This window comes from Alosa alosa, chromosome 16, assembly GCF_017589495.1.
Source record: "Alosa alosa isolate M-15738 ecotype Scorff River chromosome 16, AALO_Geno_1.1, whole genome shotgun sequence".
Classification (NCBI taxonomy): Eukaryota; Metazoa; Chordata; class Actinopteri; order Clupeiformes; family Clupeidae; genus Alosa; species Alosa alosa.
In genome coordinates this window covers 596882-618003 of record NC_063204.1, presented here as the reverse complement: position 1 = coordinate 618003, position 21122 = coordinate 596882, and the positions used below count along the sequence as shown (strand labels likewise).

At 42.2% G+C, this 21122-nt stretch overlaps 1 protein-coding gene across 1 annotated transcript in view; it reads right to left on the bottom strand.

Moving 5' to 3' along the window:
* The window catches only part of mrc1a (mannose receptor, C type 1a), a 57331-nt gene extending 37449 nt beyond the window's left edge, over positions 1–19882 (bottom strand). Inside the window, exons 1-6 of the mRNA XM_048266361.1 lie at positions 19690–19882; positions 17304–17708; positions 14926–15099; positions 3166–3321; positions 2489–2602; positions 1710–1853 (exon numbers count right to left, since the gene is read on the bottom strand). Coding sequence (XP_048122318.1) covers positions 1710–1853; positions 2489–2602; positions 3166–3321; positions 14926–15099; positions 17304–17708; positions 19690–19759 — 1063 coding nt within the window. The 5' untranslated portion in view covers positions 19760–19882. The remainder of the gene's footprint in view (positions 1–1709; positions 1854–2488; positions 2603–3165; positions 3322–14925; positions 15100–17303; positions 17709–19689) is intronic.
* Positions 19883–21122: the final 1240 nt, after the last annotated feature.

Below are 21122 nucleotides of genomic sequence, written 5' to 3'. Positions count from 1 at the left end.
TGCAGAGGAAGCTGTCACCCTACTGAACTCTAGCTCTGGACCCCAGTGACAACCAACCAAGTTGCTAATAAACTGCACATATTTTCAATTTATATTATTACTGTAAACCACTTTCTTAAGTGTATACTATGGTCTGTACTACACTGCACTACATGTCAAATACTGTTTATACTGCACCACCTGTCTATACTGTACATCACTTTTTTCTGCTTTTTGGCACTTCTTTTTGGACACAAACTTTTCATTGCCTCTGTACTTGTACTCTGCACAATGACAATACAGTTGAATCTAATTTAATTTAATCTAATCTAATCTCATATTAAAATCGCCAGAATTCTCCCTTAACTATTAAGGCTACATTTTTGGACCCTTCAACAAACGTTTTATGAACAAGGTACGGTAAGGTAGACTACCTATAGCACAACTGGCACAATAGGTCTGTCATCAGTATTAGCTTTATTTGCTTCTCAACATGCATAGCAAGATGTAGCTAGTTGCTTTGATTATTTCTTTATTTGTTACTCACTTTGAGCACAACAAAATAACTGATACATCTTTTAAAAACTGTATTATTAGGCCTGAGTAGAAACACTGTAAGCATGAAACATAGTAGGCCTATGAAACATTGAATCAGATTCAATTATTCATTCAGTATGACAGCTCAACAGATGACTACTAAATCTCCTTACCCTGGCAGAGCATGCTATAGGTAAGTTCTCATGAGCATATTGTGCATATGCATGAAGGAATTAAATATCCACAATAATTGGATGTATGATAGCACAAAACCCATGCACATTTCACATAAATGAGTGTAACCACCTATGAACAGTTGTCCAAATTGTGTGCAGTAAAAAAGCTTTTCTGAATTACGTTAGAGGCACGTTTGCAGCCAACACTCAAAAGATTGTTGCAACAGATTGTTCCCTGAACTAGACTCTATCCACATGACATCTGTTTATATGACACCAGGCTCAATCCACATGACATCTGTTTTATATGACACCAGGCTCTATCCACATGATGTCTGTTTATATGACACCAGGCTCTATCCACATGACGTCTGTTTATATGACACCAGGCTCTATCCACATGAAGTCTAACACCAGGGTCTATCCACATGACGTCTAACACCAGGCTCTATCCACATGACGTCTGTTTATATGACACCAGGCTCTATCCAAATGCTGTCACCAGGCTCTATCCACATGACGCCTGTTTATATGAATGGCTTATCCAAATGACGCCTAACACCAGGCTCTATCCAAATGACGTCTAACACCAGGCTCTATCCACATGACGTCTGTTTATATGACACCAGGCTCTATCCACATGGTGTGCTGTGATGTCTGTTTATATGACACCAGGCTGTGAGCTGTCAGTCAGCAGAAATAAATGTTATTGTGCCTTATAGTGCCTATCAGATCATTACCTCTGCAAATAACCTTGATTATGCCTTATAGTGCATAGCAGACCATTATTACCTCTGTAAGAAACCTTGATTTGGTCCCTGAATCCCGACATCACAAACTTTCACACCATGTAGGTGTGGCTTTAGTAGTGGACAATTTGCTGGATAAATCATCAATACATACACAGGACTACTGGTGTAACGTCAGGGTCAGGGTTAGGGATAAATCATCAATAAATACACAGGACTACTGGTGTAACGTCAGGGTCAGGGTTAGGGATAAATCATCAATACATACACAGGACTACTGGTGTAACGTCAGTGCTGTTGCCCTTGCGGCAGATGTAGCCCATCTTTTTGTTGCAGTTCAAACTTTCCCACTTGGATGCTTTCCCAGGATTCAACACTCCACAATTCAGACCTGGCTCCGACGATGGGTGACCTGGCAACCCACACAGAATCAGAGGATTTAGTTATGACCTGGCTACTCACAATCACAGGATTTAATTGTTATCTGGCAACATACAGAATCAACGCAGTTTGATTTATATAGCACATTTATATACACATTTTATACATAAGGCAGTTTGATTTATATAGCATATTTATATTTATATAGCACATTTCATACATTCATAGGCAACTCAATGTGCTTTATGTCATCCCAGAACAGCATTAAAAAGAAAAATATGGATTTATGAATAACCTGGCAACCCTCAGAGAATCAGATGATTAATTATAACCTGGCAACTCACATAAAATCAGAGGATTGAAATGGCTGATCTGGTAACACAGTAAAATGTTGTACAAGTATGTACAATGCCTATTAAAAGTATTCACCCCCGTTGGATATTTCCTCTTTTATTGCTTTTATTAATGGAATCTTGATCAATTTATTTGGGCCTTTTTTACAATAATTTACATTTAATTAAAACTATATGTCTGCACTCCCCTGGAGCCCAGTTTAACCTCAACTGGAGCCCAGTTTAAATATCTGAAGGGGGAACTCACCTGGAGCCCAGTTTAAATATCTGAAGGGGTTGTTATTAACTCAGCTGGAGCCCAGTTTAACCTCACCTGGAGCCCAGTTTAAGTATCTGAAGGGGTTGCTATTGCTCCACTGCCAGCCGCTCTGAAAGTCCAAACTGTTGAGGCCAATCCACAGAGAGGTGCCTAGGATGTTAGTCAGACCTGCCACACACACACACATACATTTTTGACAGGGGAAGAGAGAGAGAGAGAGAGATGTGTTAGCTCATTGAGTGAGGGCGTTGAGTGCCAAAAACGTAATATTACGTTTTTTTATTTTTTTTAATTACGAAACTAGACACTCTAACACACCTTATATGTGATTTTGGGAACTCTGTGATGAATGGAAATTAAATATATGACCTTCGAAAACTCATAAAAACGCACAATCTGGACATTTTATCTGGACATTTTATCATAACTCGGTTGCCGCTTTGGGTCGAATCAGTGACGCAATGCACGTCAGGTCAAAACCAGGCCATTTTCGTGGGTCTATCACTAGGTGGCAGGTGGCTGATCTCCGGAAAGTTTACACAAGAAACTTTCTCATTTTACTGATCTTTAGCTAATCTGCTCTGTATACATATTCTAATCTTTAGCTAATCTGGTATTTAGCTCCGCTCCTGGTATTAGCATGGTCATGCAACTACTACCTCTCTCTGATTGCATCCAACACATAGCATATGTTAAGGCGCTGTATTAATCAAACTAAAATGTATGTGTACCTGAAATGTATGTCTGCTCATGCAGTTCCACAATGCTGAGCAAGTCTGCCCCCTGCTGTTGGCAGCTGACACGTGCCTGGTGCCATGTCAGAACTGCCTGCGTGTTCCTCTGGTACAAAACGCCAGTCACTGGATCCGCATCCCAGCCAGAGGAACCTACACACACGAACACAGAAACCATGATTGGGTGTGTGTGTGTGTGTGTGTGTCACACAGGGATGGGCAGTATTTCTGATATGTATTTAAATAGATAGATGCATTTCAAATATGAATACAAAATATTAATTTGTAATTATGTATTTGATTGGGATGATAGAAATGCCTTCATGTATTCCCTGCTGAAAAAAACAGCCTGACCAGCAAAAGGTTGTTTGTTGGTTGAACAGCTTGTTAACCAGCTTGTTTGACAAACCTATGATGGTTGACCTGCTAGACCAGCAAAACTCCCCTGCTGAAAAAAACAGTTAGAAACCAGATTGTGCTGGTAGCTGGTTTTAGCTGGTCTTTACTGGTTTTCTTCCAGCTCTTGCTGGTCTTTGCTGGTGTAGCTGGTTGGGCAACCAGCTGGATATGCTGGCCTGACCATCTGATGAAGCTGGTCATGCTGGTGTGACCAGCCTGTCGTGTGGGATACAGCTGGTCATGCTTTTGACCAGCTTGTCAAGCTTGACATCATTAGTGTTAGATGGTCATGCTGTTTTGCTAGAATGACCAACATAAGCTGGCATGGCCAGTTAAACCAGCAGTGTAGACCAGCAACACCAGCTAAAATTACCAGCTTGAGGTGGTACAACAAGCAAAACCAGCTGAATTACCATCGCAAGCTGGGTAAACCAGCTGAAGGTATGTTTTTGCAAGACCCTGCTGAAAAAAACAGCCTGACCAGCTACAGTGGGCAGTGCTTCGACTTTAATTTGTATTTTTCCAGTGACGCTGCAACGACGCTGCAACAACCGGCAGAGGTCTCAAGTGAGCAGGGTGTGTCGTAAAAAGAAATGGAGCCTGGAAAACCCTACACAGACTTCACTACAGACTTTAGCAGACTGGTTTAGAAATAATTTAATAGCCAGAAATATGCCTGCCCTGCCCTAATAAAGAAATATTTGGTTAACAGCGAGTGAATCCCGTTTGCAGCCGTAGAAGAAACGCAGGACAAATTAAACATTCTGGTTTTCTCCGAGTGCAACGATGATAGACAGACATCATTTGGACAAAATATAGAGCATATTAACCTCCATTGCTCAGCCAAATGCCTTCCTGTTACGTCCTGTTATCACGGAGTTACAGGCGATAAACTATTTTTGATGGTCACAAGTTTACTTCATTAGCGTTTATTTCTTTGATTATTAAAGAGTGTTTTTTATTGAAAGGCTTGATTTCGTGCTTATTCAGAAGAGCATTTAGTGCTCTCCCCAATCTCAGACGTTCACATTGCATGTTTGTTTGTAATGGATGCAACAGCGAGATACGCTTGTCATAGGCGCCGATACCGTGGGTGCTCCGTCTCGGGCACCCACTGAAAACATCGAAAGCACCCACGTGTGCCAGCTTACAGTCCCGGCTAAATTTACATTCATTTAAAATCAAACATCGCAGTTTATGTTAAATTCAGCATCTCTCATAATGTGATTGGATTTGTTGCTGTCAATTCCCTACTTCATATACTAACCACCAATGAGAGCGTCTCTCGTATGAAAATTCCTGACACTTCCCACCTGAAGAATTAACACAAGGCTTTGTCGGGTCTTCAGCCCCGAATGTTTAAAAAGTATATAGCCCTAAATATAATTTTAAAAGTAGTCTGAAAAAGCTTATTGTTTTGTGACACAGCTAAACACTGGTACCTCATAGAACGTCTATAACATAGCCTAGGTGGTCGCAACTCACAAAAGTAAAGCAGATAGAAAGAACTCACGCAAATCTAGCCTACAACACGCAGACAGCTTTATGCGCAGGGGAGAGCTTTATGTGCTTTGTGATTGTTGCCTTCTGATGGTATCTTGCTAATTCACTGAACTGCATTCGGTGACACAAATGGTATTGCCTTTCTCTTATAACTCCTTGTCTGAGCGACTACCAGGCCTATGGTTTTTAAAAGTCAGATGTTCCCTGACTAAGACATTTGAAAATTAAGAATTTTTATTGACTTGAAAAATACACAAATTTTTGCAAACTACCTTCATTCAACCCTTGAAGACATCGCGGTCTGGTGCGCTATGTAGATCGTTTCTCGTACCATTTAATTTCTCAGAATTTAGGTCTACTAGGCCTACAATAACGTCATCACCAAATACATCTTTTATTTTTAGTTGATCAACCACAAAGAGTAGCATAGGCCTACTGTGCACAGTGCACTGACGACTGTAGCAGCCCAAGGTAACCAGTTGTTGTAGATGAGAGGCAACCCCTTGTTTCAGATAGCCTGGACAACATGTTACCTGGGTGTTGCCTACGTTATTAATTAATGGTAGCCTACAATAGTTAATTGATTCGTGTAACATATTAGTTGGCTCAAAGAGTAGGGAATCAGGATGGAGAGAGTCACACGTGTGTTGCTTTTGCGGGATCGAATCCAGTTTAATGCTAGTCTTTTGTCCGAGTGGCTGTAATGTAACCGAGCGCTCATGGCGTATGAAAAGCGACTTCAAACTGCCTAAAACAAGTTGTTTGTGAATGTCTGACAACTGCTGCAGCGCATGCACGCGCAAGGAAACCAGTAGGTGGAGAAACCAGAAGGCACACAACACCGGAACGATATTAAGGCTATTTCGCATAGGCTACTCAATGGTGCTATTTCACACGCATTATAGCGACCCCCACTCACCGGGGTTAGGTGGAAGGTGTTAATAGACGATTGGCGTAGCCTACAGTGGATTAGGGCTGTCAAAATTGCTCAAAAATGACGTTCGAATATCCCCTCTAAAATAAACACATGTATTCGAATATATTGGAGTATCTAGGCTATATTATTTGCGATTATGTCAGTGACGCGATCATGTCATCTGTTTTAACTTTTTGTATGGTTATTGCTTGACAGGGGGGGATCCCAAGCAGCTTTCAGCCATAAGGCATTTCCTAATTCACCCGACACTGATATTCAAAATGTTGAAACTATTTCGGCATAGCCTATAAGCAGTTTAATTAAATGTAATGTTAGTTGTAAACAAACAAAAAACAAAGCTAGTTGGTGAGGCTTGGCCTCACAGATGCGCTCGTGCCTTAAATGGCAATACAAATCTTCACGATAGGCCTATTAACTGACCGCCCGATTCACGTTGGTGGGGGGGCAGGGGGGGGGCATCAGACATTTGTTCTCAAGGGTCTATGAATTGTTAATCCGGCCCTGCCCCCAACGAACGCAACTTTCCACCTCTGAGACAGCTGAAAAGAAGTCTAGAGGACTCCTAACTCACTAAGACCTACTTACTGTAGGCTGCGCAAACCACAGGCCTTTTTTTGGGCAAGCCTGCATTCGAGGCAGGCCTTCTGTTGAAGAATTTTATATAAATCCTGCGCTAACAGTAATCCTCCTACCCCTGCTACCACAGCTGTGGATAGTGTGGCATGCTCACGCTTTATGTCTCCTTCTTGCAAACTAGGCCTATAGCCCAACCATTTACGTCTTTAAAAAATAACAACTTGCCAGATATGCCTTCATATCTTTGGGCTTCATTCAGCATTTTGTTCTTCCACTGGAAATGACTCTTCTACATTTGCTGCCTGCTGCATCCTTTCTGTTTGTATTGTTTAGAAAATGTTTGATGTCTTGAGTTAATGCATTAAACATTGTTTGCTGGTAACCAGCCACAAATAGCCTACACATTCTTGCGTATGCATTACATTCTCTATTCTCTCAAAATGTGCCCGCTCTATAGGCTGGCCAAGTCGTAATTCTGCGGCATAAAGCAGATGTATTTGTTTATTGTACAGAAAAATGAAAATAACCTGTCAAGCAGTCAATTGACTACATTGCAGTCAATAAGTAGGGCAAATTATGAAACCAAAACGTGGGTCATAGTTGTCTAAGCCTCTGCTGTGAGGCCAAACCCATGAACAAAGACGCATTGATATCTGCAATAGTTTTTTTTTGGCGAAACAAGCTCACAGCCGAATGAGTCATAGCACTGAAGGGAGAGGCAACTGGCATGTGATCTCCCACGGGCCAATGGATGTACAAGTTTTCTCCTGTGCCTACGATATTTAATCCAGTGTTTTGTCAAGTTGCAAAATGCTATTCGTTTTAACAAATTTTTATGATAGAAGTACTTTTTGTATAGGGTACTATCTTAATTGCTTTATACTCAAACTGACCAATGGCTATTGCATCTGTCTATTGAAAGTGAGAATGTGCCATTTGATCTACTGTGTAGGCTTCATAAAATAAAATAAACAGATTGCTAATGGCCTAGAAGCTGATCTGGGGTGCGTTTCCCGTACAACTACGGAGGTTAGCTTTTTACTAACAGGATGCATCGTTCAACTAACCAACATGTAAATTACGACTGTTTCCCAAAACTGGGATAATCTGGGTTAAGATTTTGACAATATTGACATCGTTGTTTACCTAAGGTTATCTTTTGTGCAGATCATATTATCAAAATCAGAATCAGCCTTCTTGGCTTGGTTATCGTAAACTAACAAGGACCTCACCCCCCCCCCCCCCCCTCCATGAAAATCAAAGGCTACATATTCTCAGCTGACTCGTCAAAAAGTGCGCACCATTATCTGCAGGTGTGTGACTTTTACTTACGTGCACATGGCTGCAAATTTACTTTTAATTTATGTATTTTCTGCCTTGGGCATTTTAAAATATGGATGTATGGTGGTTAGAAGTGTAAATATCAATTAGAAACCTAAATATATTCATAATTATTAATTTGCAAACAAATAACTGGCGTCAGTGACGTATTTGACATGAAGATCCCTGGAACTATGCTTCTACTAGCATTCTACCACAGGTCGAGAGGTGTAGTTGTAACTACACAACTTTTACGATAGTGGTTACGAACGCTCATTGCTACTATGGTTTTGTGAAACACTAACATAGTGTAACGATGCATTGGACTATGTAAGTTCCAAATATGAATGTAATTCTGCGGCATAAAGCAGATGTATTTGTTTATTGTACAGAAAAATAAAAATGACATGTAAAGCAGTCAATTGACTACATTGCAGTCAAGAAGTAGGACAAATTAATTTACGTCTAAGCCTCTATAGCGTAGCCTGTTAAAAATGTTGCAGAAGCCTACCCAAGGCTACAGATTAATTCTGAACAGTTATTTCTCTACTGGCTCAATTATCACACCACTGTTTTGATTTGCGTAGTTGCGTTAACCCAACACTGACAATAATGTAGACAGCAAATTTTGATTTCCGTTACCACCGTGTAGTCAAGCCTTAAGCCATACCCAAGTAGCCTAAATCGAGGTAAATCGAGCTTTTTCAGAAGGGGCGGCAGGCAGAGCGATGTACAGTGGCAGAGCGACGCACAGTGGCTGAAAGTGGCACTAAAGCTTCACGCAGCTTCACGCCTCGTAATGCGCGACTGAAGTGGCCATTTGAAAGCGATGCCCACTGTAAAGGTGGTTTGCTGGTTGCAGCTTGTTAACCAGCTTGTTTGACCACCCTATGATGCTTGACCTGCTAGACCAGCAAAACTCTTGCGAAAACATACCTTCAGCTGGTTTTCCCAGCTTATGATGGTAATTCAGCTGCTTTTGCTTGTCATACCACCTCAAGCTGGTAATTTTAGCTGGTGTTGCTGGTCTATAGTGCTGGTTTAACTGGCCATGCCAGCTTATGTTGGTCATTTTAGCAAACCAGCATGACCAGCTTGACAGGCTGGTCACCAGCATGACCATCTTGCACCAGCTGTATCCCACAAGACAGGCTGGTCACACCAGCATGACCAGCTTCCTCAGATGGTCACGCCAGCATATCCAGCTGGTGGCCCAACCAGCTACACCAGCAAAGACCAGCAAGAGCTGGAATAAAACCAGCAAAGACCAGCTAAAACCAGCTAGCAGCATAAGCTGGTTTCTAGCTGTTTTTTTCAGCAGGGCTGTCTTAAAAACGATATAGCCTAGCATAATAGATGGCCCTTACAATGACCAAAGAGCTTAACTCATTGAGTGCCAAAAACGTAATATTACATTTTTCCTTCCTATGCGTTGAGTTACGAAACTAGACACTCAAACACACCTTATATGTGATTTTGGGAACTCTGTGATGAATGGAAATGAAATATATGACCTTCGAAAACTCATAAAAACGCACAATCTGGACATTTTATCATAACTCGGTTGCCGCTTTGGGTCGAATCAATGACGCATGCACGTCGGGTCAAAACCAGGCCATTTTTGTGGGTCTATCACTAGGTGGCAGTCTCGCCAGGTCTCGCTGATCACTTCCCGGAAAGTTTACACAAGTAAGTAACAGGCAACACTTCATATTTCATGAAAGACGTTATATCTCCATTTCTAGAAAAAAAAACAGAATGATAAAAACTAGCCACTGTTTAGCTTGGCATTTCTCAGGAACAGAGGCGTGTAGAAATACACGGTTTGCACCCACCGAGAGCTTAAAGTCTCACCTTTTAATCAAGCTATTGTATGTGTTGATAGCTATAACACAGAATATGCTGTGGCTGTACAAAAATCATCAACAATGGTCTAGATTGCTGGGACTCTAGGACAAAGCTCCCGAAAACAGCTTGGCATTCAATGAGTTAATAGTAATATTACACTGAAAATAGCCTCAAAGGACTAATGATCTGGTTAAAATGTGTCATAGCTTAGTCTAGGGTGCAATTGTTTTGATTTGAATACTGATTGATGATTGTTTGATTATTGAATGATCACTTAAGCTAACAGTAGTTTGTAGTAGCTAGTAGTTAAGTACTACCCTAGTTTAATTTAAAAAGAGCAAAATGATCAAATGTTACAGGAGAGGAAGAGTGTAATTTCTCAATCATACTTTTGCTTTTAGAATTCCATGGTAATCTGCAACTTACACATCCAGTAAGAGATTCAGGTTTCACTTCACTTAACTGAGATCATCTAACCTGTTCAGTACCTTTCCCCTTCAGATATGTAGCCATTCATACCATTTTCCAGTTTGTAACAAGTAGGGATGTAACTATGCACTGTTAATCTGCTAAAAATCGGTAAACACGCGTGAAAACGTCGGTACACACGTGAAAATTACAACCGGTTGAGAAAAAACAGAGGCGGCGCCAGGATAATGCGCTTACGAGTTTAAATGGCCCTCCGTTGACCACCATGTCGTCCATTATCCCTTACTTACATCGCATAAACTAGGAGATGGCTAGATGTCTCGCTGTTTATGGCACGGCAGCTGCGCATACTTGTGTGTGAGGAGAAAAGACGCACAGCCACAGGCTAGGGGAGGATTTAGAAGCATGTGTGTGTGTGTGTGTTTGTGTGTGAAATTGTGTGGTTGCCTTAGGGGCAACCAGGAGTGAGGAAGTGGTTGCCACTGGTAATTTGGTTATATCATAATTTGGTTGCCCGGGGCAACTAGACATGCTCTCATAGACATAGACATGCTCTCATAGACATAGATATGCTGTCTCTCTCATAGACATAGATATGCTCTCATAGACATAGACATAGACATGCTCTCATAGACATAGATATGCTCCATAGGGGTCATTCCACTGTAAAATGACCAGGTGTACCTATGTTACCCAGGAGACACACTGTAAAATGACCAGGTGTACCTACAGTATGTCACCCAGGAGACACACTGTAAAATGACCAGGTGTACCTATGTTACCCAGGAGACACACTGTAAAATGACCAGGTGTACCTATGTCACCCAGGAGACACACTGTAAAATTACTTTTATGTAAGATCAATACTTTCAAGATACAGACAGTTTTACAGGGGTAGGGGGGTGTCGATTTTGTTCACAAGCCCAAAGCACAAGAACTAAACCATGTAGGAGGCTCAAATTTTGCATGCTGGTACATCAATAGGAATAGTATGTAGCAAAATTGTCACGTTTGGTCTGGATGATCGTGCATGGTCATAGCTGTCCCTCAAAGTTGATCAAAATGTTATTGGAGTTTTTGGCTGGGCTCTGTTTAGGCCTTCAGAAGACATTTTGTACTCAACATAGGCTCTTGATTTATTTCCCTTACTGAGATAAGTAGAAACACTCTCAAAGCAATGAACAGAAAAGAAATCCCTTCAGGGTCTGAACAGCAGACCTCACAAGTCTGAAAAATAATTTTGGTTCTCATTTTCAGAGCACCCAAACACCTTGTGGGAATATACAAAGATTTTTTAAATATTTTTTTCTTTATTCTCCATGATCCCTTCTTTTTAAAAACACCAATTTGAAAAACGCAAATCTTTCTTTGTTATTTTCCACCCTGAACATGGGCAAAATGCACCGTTGAGATCAATATGTTTTGTATAGAGTTACCACAGGTTACTCAATACAACCACAGGTGGCACTGTAGTAACTCTACACAAAACATATTGATCTCAATGGTGCATTTTGTAATGGCCGCCGGGTGAATAAGGCGAATGGGTAAGGTGAGTACCATTACCTTTTCTCTAGTAGCACAGTGGATTATGGGTAAGGTGAATACCATTACCTTTTCTCTAGTAATGCAGTGGATTATGGGTAAGGTGAATACCATTACCTTTTCTCTAGTAGCCTTTGGGTAAGGTGAGTACCATTACCTTCTAGTAGCACAGTGGATTATGGGTAAGGTGAGTACCATTACCTTTTCTCTAGTAGCACAGTGGATTATGGGCAAGGTGAATACCATTACCATAGTACCAGTGGATTATGGGTAAGTAATACCAGTGGATTATCTAGTAGCACAGTGGATTATGGGTACCCATTACCTTTTCTCTAGTAGCACAGTGGATTATGGGTAAGGTGAATACCATTACCTTTTCTCTAGTAATGCAGTGGATTATGGGTAAGGTGAGTACCATTACCTTTTCTCTAGTAGCACAGTGGATTATGGGTAAGGTGAGTACCATTACCTTTTCTCTAGTAGCACAGTGGATTATGGGTAAGGTGAGTACCATTACCTTTTCTCTAGTAATGCAGTGGATTATGGGTAAGGTGAGTACCATTACCTTTTCTCTAGTAATGCAGTGGATTATGGGCAAGGTGAATACCATTACCTTTTCTCTAGTAGCGCAGTGGATTATGGGTAAGGTGAGTGGATTATGGGCACCATTACCTTTTCTCTAGTAATGCAGTGGATTATGAGCAAGGTGAATACCATTACCTTTTCTCTAGTAGGGATTGGGTATGGGTAAGGTGAATACCATTACCTTTTCTCTAGTAATGCAGTGGATTATGAGCAAGGTGAATACCATTACCTTTTCTCTAGTAGCGCAGTGGATTATGGGTAAGGTGAGTACCATTACCTTTTCTCTAGTAGCACAGTGGATTATGGGTAAGGTGAGTACCATTACCTTTTCTCTAGTAGCACAGTGGATTATGGGTAAGGTGAGTACCATTACCTTTTCTCTAGTAGCACAGTGGATTATGGGTAAGGTGAGTACCATTACCTTTCTCTAGTAGCACAGTGGATTATGGGTAAGGTGAGTACCATTACCTTTTCTCTAGTAGCACAGTGGATTATGGGTAAGGTGAGTACCATTACCTTTTCTCTAGTAGAAGCAGTGGATTATGGGTAAGGTGAATACCATTACCTTTCTCTAGTAGCACAGTGGATTATGGGTAAGGTGAGTACCATTACCTTTTCTCTAGTAGCACAGTGGATTATGGGTAAGGTGAATACCATTACCTTTTCTCTAGTAGCACAGTGGATTATGGGTAAGGTGAGTACCATTACCTTTTCTCTAGTAGCACAGTGGATTATGGGTAAGGTGAATACCATTACCTTTTCTCTAGTAGCACAGTGGATTATGGGTAAGGTGAATACCATTACCTTTTCTCTAGTAGTTAACAGTGGATTATGGGTAAGGTGAGTACCATTACCTTTTCTCTAGTAGTGGAGCACAGTGGATTATGGGTAGCACAGTGGATTCCGAATACCATTACCTTTTCTCTAGTAGCACAGTGGATTATGGGTAAGGTGAATACCATTACCTTTTCTCTAGTAGCGCAATGGATTATGGGTAAGGTGAGTGTGAGGCCTGAAACCCTGACTAAGGATCTTCATGGAGATCGGAACACAAAGAAAAGAGAGACTTCCTTCCTTCCCCATTCACTCCAGAGGGGTGTGACCTCCGTCTCAGAGAGAGACAGGAAGTATGTTTGAGTGTGTGTTGCAGGAAAGCTGGTAGGAATGTGTATGTGAGCAAAATCAGCACTTGACTGTGTGTGTGTGTGTGTGTGTGTGTGTGTGTGTGCAAAATCAGCACTTGACTGTGTGTGTGTGTGTGTGTGTGTGCAAAATCAGCACTTGACTGTGTGTGTGTGTGTGTGTGTATGAGCAAAATCAGCACTCGACTGTGTGTGTCACTAGGTCAGACAGCAGTCCTGCACAGTGCTGACAACAGCATTACGACCTTGAGAATGTGTGTGTGTGTGTGTGTGTGTGCAGTAAAGACTGACTATAACATTATAGCCTTCAGATATGTGTGTGTGTGTGTGTGTGTGTGTGTGTGTGTGTGCAGTAAAGACTGACTATAGCATTATAGCCTTCAGATATGTGTGTGTGTGTGTGTGTGTACCTTCAGATATGTGTGTGTGTTTCATTGTGTATATTTGCATGTGCGCTTTTAGTTACTTTGCGCTGACTGAAGCAATACAGCCTTGGCGTGTGTGCATGTGTGTGTGTGTGTGCTTGAGTGTGTTTGAGTGTGAGTGTGAGTGTGTGTGTAAGTGTGTGTGTGTGTGTGTGTGTGTGTGTGTGTGTGTTGTTAGTGCTGACTACAGCATTATGCCCTTGGTCAGGACAGGAAAACAGGAAAAGCATCATAAAGGAGAATTCCAGAGTGGTGTCAACGGGACAACGGGAAACACACACACACACACACACACACACACACAGCTGAGGGTGTTAAGGTTAGAAAGTTATGACTCTGATGAGGACAGTTCCTCTGGTGCTGTTGTTGATACATAGGCAGCCCATGGAACGCATGTGTTCCACACACGAAATGTGGTTAAGATTAGAGGAAAGACTGTGTGTGTGTGTGTGTGTGTGTGTGTGTGTGTGTGTGTGTGTGTGTGTGTGTGAGTGTGTGTGTGTGTGTGCTGTATGTGTGTGTGAGTGTGTGCTGTATGTGTGTGTGAGTGTGTGTGTGTGTGTGTGCTGTATGTGTGTGTGAGTGTGTGTGTGTGTGTGAGTGTGTGTGTGTGTGTGTGTGTGTGTGTGTGTGTGTGAGAGAGTGTTTGTGTGTGTGTATGTGTGTGTGTGTTTGTTTGTGTGTGTGAGTGTGTGTGTGTGTGTGTTTGTGTGTGTTTGAGTGTGTGTGTGTTTGTGAGTGTTAGAGAGATAGATACTTTATTGATCTCCAGGGGGGAAAGAAATGGGTGTGTGTGTTTGTAAAATGGGGAGAGTGTGTCTGTGTGTGTGTGAGAGAGAGAGAGTTAATGTGTATGTGTGTGTGTGTGTGAGTGCTTGCGTGTCTGTGTGTGTGAATTAGTGTGTGTGTGTGCGTGTGCGTGTGTGTGTGTGTGTGTGTGTGAGAGAGAGTTAGTATATGTGTGAGTGCTTGCATGTCTGTGTGTGTGTGTGTGTGTGTGTGTGTGTGTGTGTGTGTGTTAGTCTGTGTGTGTGTATGTGATGCCACATACTCTTGGTGGGACAGAAGCCCCATTTCTTGTCCTTCTGGTAGTCGGTCTCGGTGGCACACCACAGCTGTCCGTCAGATCGACCGTCCACTGTGCACTCGGCGTACCAGCTCTCCTGAAACTTAAAGGGGAACTGACAGGGACTCCCGTATGCATTTCCCCCCAGTGTGAAGGTCTCTGAGAGAGAGAGAGAGAGAGAGAGAGAGAGAGAGAGAGAGAGAGAGAGAGAAGCTTAACACCCATTTAGGCCTCAAACCATGGAATTGTGATGTGATAAATAAATACATTCATACATAAATACCAACATACATAAATACATTCATACATAAATACCAACATACATAAACATTCATACATCAATACCAACATACATAAATACATTCATACATAAATACCAACATACATAAATACAAACATACATAAATACATTCATACATAAATACCAACATACATAAACATTCATACATAAATACATTCATACATAAATACCAACATACATAAACACATTCATACATAAATACCAACATACATAGACACATTCATACATAAATACATTCATACATAAATACCAACATACATAAATACATTCATACATAAATACCAACATACAGTACATAAACATTCATACATACATACATTCATACATAAATACATTCATACATAAATACCAACATACATAAACACATTCATACATAAATACCAACATACATAGACACATTCATACATAAATACATTCATACATAAATACCAACATACATAAATACATTCATCCATAAATACATTCATACATAAAACACCTTATACCTCATATATCAAACCCCGCCTCTCAAACATCCAGAAATCCCTCAATGTTCTTAACCAGGTTTTAGTAGCAAATTCAATTTTAATTCAACCAGCTACCATCCCTTTAAGGACCCCCACAACCAGCCACCATCCCTTTAAGAACCTCCACAACCAGCCACCATCCCTTTAAGGACCTCCACAACCAGCCACCATCCCTTTAATATCATCCCTTTAAGGACCTCCACAACCAGCCACCATCCCCTTAAGGATTTCCACAAGGCCTAATGAAGCATTCCCCAACATCCTATTCTTCCTGGTCTTCCAGATGGTCAGTTTTGCTGTCCCCAACAAGAAATTGACCAACTATACCTCCCCTCTCCTCTTTACCTCATACATTGGGCCCCCAATGAAAATGCAACGAGAGAAAGCTACGCAACCTGTTACAACCTGTGGCCACCTGTCTCATCGGTTCCATGAGATGAACACTCCCCCTAACTGCTGGATTAAGGTGCGCCACGCAAACGCTGGGCTTCTAGAATCTTTGCTCAGACGCAGCATAGTGTTTCTCAAACTATGGACTCGGAGACTGCTGGTCAAATCATGCCAGGTGCTTCTGTCACTCGTCTGATAATTTGCTGCGCAATTTATGAAGGGACAGTGGACCGATAGAAAGAGAGAGAACAAACGTTTTCGCAATCTGGAGGAAATACATGTTAAGTTGATCTATTTGCATCTCTCCAGCGTTGCTGGCCTAGCCTACCTAACAGGGAAGTGAATACCCTGATCTGTCTGCGGCTTGCTTGCCAGCCTTCCCCAGTACTTCACAAAAGTTGTGAAATATAACGGGGAATTCCACACAAAACTGTCACATCCATAATGCCAACTAAATACCATGGCATTGTGTTGGCGTTATGGATGTGACAGTTTTGCGTGGAATTACCCTAACCTCATATTCCGTTTTTTGAATGTAGGCGACTGGTAGAAACATGCGAGGACCTGTGTATGTGGGCGACAGCCCAATACGAAACATGCGAGGACCTGTGTATGTGGGCGACAGCCCAATGTATAGAATAAATACTATACTACTATAAACAGACAGCCCAATGTATAGAATAAATACTATACTACTACTATAAACAGACAGCCCAATGTATAGAATAAATACTATACTACTACTGTGAACAAACACTTTTAGCCTTTCAAGGACTATTTTTCCTCTTCTGCACGTACGTATCGTAGATCAGGATATATATGTATCATACTGTAGATCAAATTGTCTTGCAATGAATAGAGTATTTCAGAATCACTGTACCATGATACTTGTCATCATGGACAAAATTGTATTGTAGTTTGGAGTAGGCCACCCTAACACACACACACTGCTTCATACACACACACACACACACAGCTTCACACACACACACTGCTTCATACACACACACACACACACACACACACACACTGCTTCACACACACACACACACACACACACACACACACACTGCTTCACACACACACACACACACACACACTGCTTCACACACACACACACACACACACACACACACACACACACACACACACACACACACACTCACCGCGGTAGCCATGGGAGCAGAGGTCACTGTTGGTTGCGTACATCTTCCAGCGGCTCCAGCTGCCTGAGCCCTTGTACAGCATCACGTTCTTCTCGTTACGGTTGCCGTAGTTGAGGTGCAGGGGCTGCCCCTTGAGGCCGACCAGCGTGTCGTTCTTGCATTCCCACTGTTGTAGTGGACTCTGCTCGTTGCAGGGGAAGGGCAGCACCTTGACCCAGTCGCGCAGGTCCTGCGCGCCCAGACACAGCTTCAGCGACAGGCTCAGCAGACGGTTATTGGACACCCAGCGGAATCGCTGTGACGTCGCGGCAGGGTCACACGCGGCCGCCACGAATGAGGACGTGTCGACCACCTTCAGACACTTGGAGTGGTCATCGTTATAGATGAGGAAAGAACTGCTGTCCACTGAGGCCACACACACACACACACACACACACACACACACACACACACAGAGATGCTATGGATTAGAAAGGAACAGCCCTTTACGGTCAACTGGCTGTACCATACAGCCCATAATATCCACGGTCGTAACACAAAACATATTAATAAATGTTGCCCAAACCCTGAGCCCCCCTGACCATATCGGAGCCATTTAAACATATAGCAGCAAACATATAGCATTCTCTAGTGCTCATCTCTAATGCTCATTTAAACATATAGCAGCAAACATATAGCATTCTCTAGTGATCATCTCTAGCAGCAAACATATAGCATTCTCTAGTGCTCATCTCTAATGCTCATTTAAACATATAGCAGTCTCTAGTGATCATTTAAACATATAGCATTCTCTAGTGCTCATTTAAACATAGAGCAGCAAACATATAGCATTCTCTAGTGCTCATCTCTAATGCTCATTTAAACATATAGCATATAGCATTCTCTAGTGATCATCTCTAATGCTCATTTAAACATATAGCAGTCTCTAGTGATCATTTAAACATATAGCATTCTCTAGTGATCATTTAAACATATAGCAGCAAACATATAGCATTCTCTAGTGCTCATTTAAACATATAGCATTCTCTAGTGATCATCTCTAATGCTCATTTAAACATATAGCATTCTCTAGTGCTCATTTAAACATATAGCATTCTCTAATGCTCATTTAAACATAATTATAGCATTCTCTAGTGATCATTTAAACATAATGATCATTTAATCATATAGCAGTCTCTAGTGCTCATTTGAATGAATCTCTCTATTTCTCTCTCTCTCTCTCTCACACACACACAGGTACATACCTATTTGCACAAACACACACACACACACAGGTACATACCTGTTTGCACACACACACACACACACAGGTATATATCTATTTGCACACACACACACACACACAGGTACATACCTATTTGCACACACACACACACACACACACACACACACACACACACACACACACAGGTACATACCTATTTGCACACACACACACACACACAGGTACATACAGTACCTATTTGCACACACACACACTCACTCACTAAGACTGCCTTTTTTCACCTCCGACCCTTCCTCTCTGCTAGTGATGCACAGACTTAGATAGATAGATAGATAGATAGATAGATAGATAGATACTTTATTGATCCCCAAGGGGAAATTCAGGAATTCACTTTGGTCTACTCCTTCATCATGTCCCGTTTAGATTACTGTAACTCACTTTTCCTGGGTCTCCCCACTAAAACCCTTCAAAGACTACAATATATTCAAAACTCTGCAGCCAGGCTCCTCACCCATACCAGACGATCAGCACACATCACCCCCATTCTCCATCAACTCCACTGGCTACCAGTTCTGTCCCGGATCAAATACAAAGTACTACTACTCACCTTCAAAGCCCTCCACAACCTTGCTCCCCCCTACATCTGCGACCTCCTGACCCCTTACACTCCTTCCCGCTCCTCTGACCAAAACCTCTTGGCTATTCCCCGCTCCAGACTCTCCACCCTGGGTGGCAGGTCCTTCAGTGCCTTGGCCCCCAAACTCTGGAACTCCCTCCCCTAACCTCTTCGTGACTGTCCTTCTCTTCCTTTCTTCAAAGCACATCTCAAGACCTTTCTGTTTAATGATCACTTCTTCTCCACACCCAACACATAGCTCTATACATCTTTATTCTTGCACTGTTGCACTTACTCATTTGCACCATCACCATGACACTCACACACACAGGTACATACCTATTTGCACACACACAGGTACATACCTATTTGCACACACACACACACACACACACAGGTACATACCTCTATTTGTACACACATACACACACACACAGGTACATACCTATTTGCACACACACACAGGCACATACCTATTTGCACACACACACAGGCACACACACACAGGAACATACCTATTTGCACACACACACACAGGCACATACCTATTTGCCAAGTGGTCTTGATTTGAAGCAGAACACAGAGGCCCACACACAGGGCAGTGGAGGTCCTCATCGTGGCTGAGAGCTGCAGAGAGTGTGTGAGTGTGCGTGTACTAGCGTGTGTGTGTGTGTGTGAATGTGTGTGCCGATGCTGATCACAGATGAAATGAACCTCAGCACACACCCCTCCGTTTAAAGAGAGTGTATCCTGTCACACACACAGGGGAGTGGACATGACGAGAACATCCAGGCCCCACGTGCAGAGCATCACACACACACACACACACACACACACACACAGATTTCCTGCAGATTTCCAGCTTCTTAGCACAGCAGAAGTCCTCTGTTAACACTTGTTGAGATGAAGAGAGGGATGAAGAGACCAGGACAAACAGAGGAAGAGAGAGAGAAGAAGAGAGGGATGAAGAGACCAGGACAAACAGAGGAAAAGAGAAGAAGAGAGGCAGAGAGAGAGGAGAAGAAAAGAGTTAGAGAGAGGAGGAGAAAAGAGACAGAGAGGAGCAGAAGAGAGGCAGAGAGAGGAGGAGAAGAGAGGTAGAAAAAGAGGGGAGGAGAAGAGAGGTAGAGAAAGAGGGGAGGAGAAGAGAGGTAGAGAGAGGAGGAGAAGAGAGGTAGAGAAAGAGAGGAGAAGAGAGGTAGAGAAAGAGGAGATGAGATGAGAGGTAGAAAAAGAGGAGATGAGATGAGAGGTAGAAAAAGAGGAGAAGAGAGGTAGAGAAAGAGGGGAGGAGAAGAGAGGTAAGAGGGGAAGAGAAGAGAGAGGAGGAGAAGAGAGGTAGAGAAAGAGGAGAAGAGAGGTAGAGAAAGAGGGGAGGAGAAGAGAGGTAGAGAAAGAGGGGAGGAGAAGAGTAATAAAGAGAGAGAGAGAATTGCTGATGCGAGATGGGAATACGGGAAGGCAGGAGGAATGGCAGGCAGACGACAGCAGATATCGGCTCTTAGAGGAAATCCTGCTTCCTGCTCCCTCACTGGCTCTCTCTCTCTCACACACTCACCCAGCCAGATACACTCATATTTTTTATCACGTTTTGATAAATTCTTACAGTTTAACTTAATAACCACTTTCGCATCAAGTTTTCAAAACGATTAGCACACAGCAGAAGCACATGGGCCAACATGTTGTGTGAAAGGGTTTCACAGAGCAGGTGCATTAGAGATTTGTAATTATGCAAGTAATCTCTATTAGCTATAAATGCCCAGCTCATCCAATAGAGTTGTCTTTCTGTGAGATTTGTGTCAAAGGGTTTTGAAAAAGGGTGTGAAAAACTTGAGAAACCAATGCCAGTCTTACTACCCAATGCCAGTCTTACTAAGCAATGCCAGTCTTACTACATTTGCAAAAACAAACTTTTGCTGTGGTATGAAAATGATTAACTGGATCCCAAAACATTAAGCTTTTTAATTTATAAGCTATA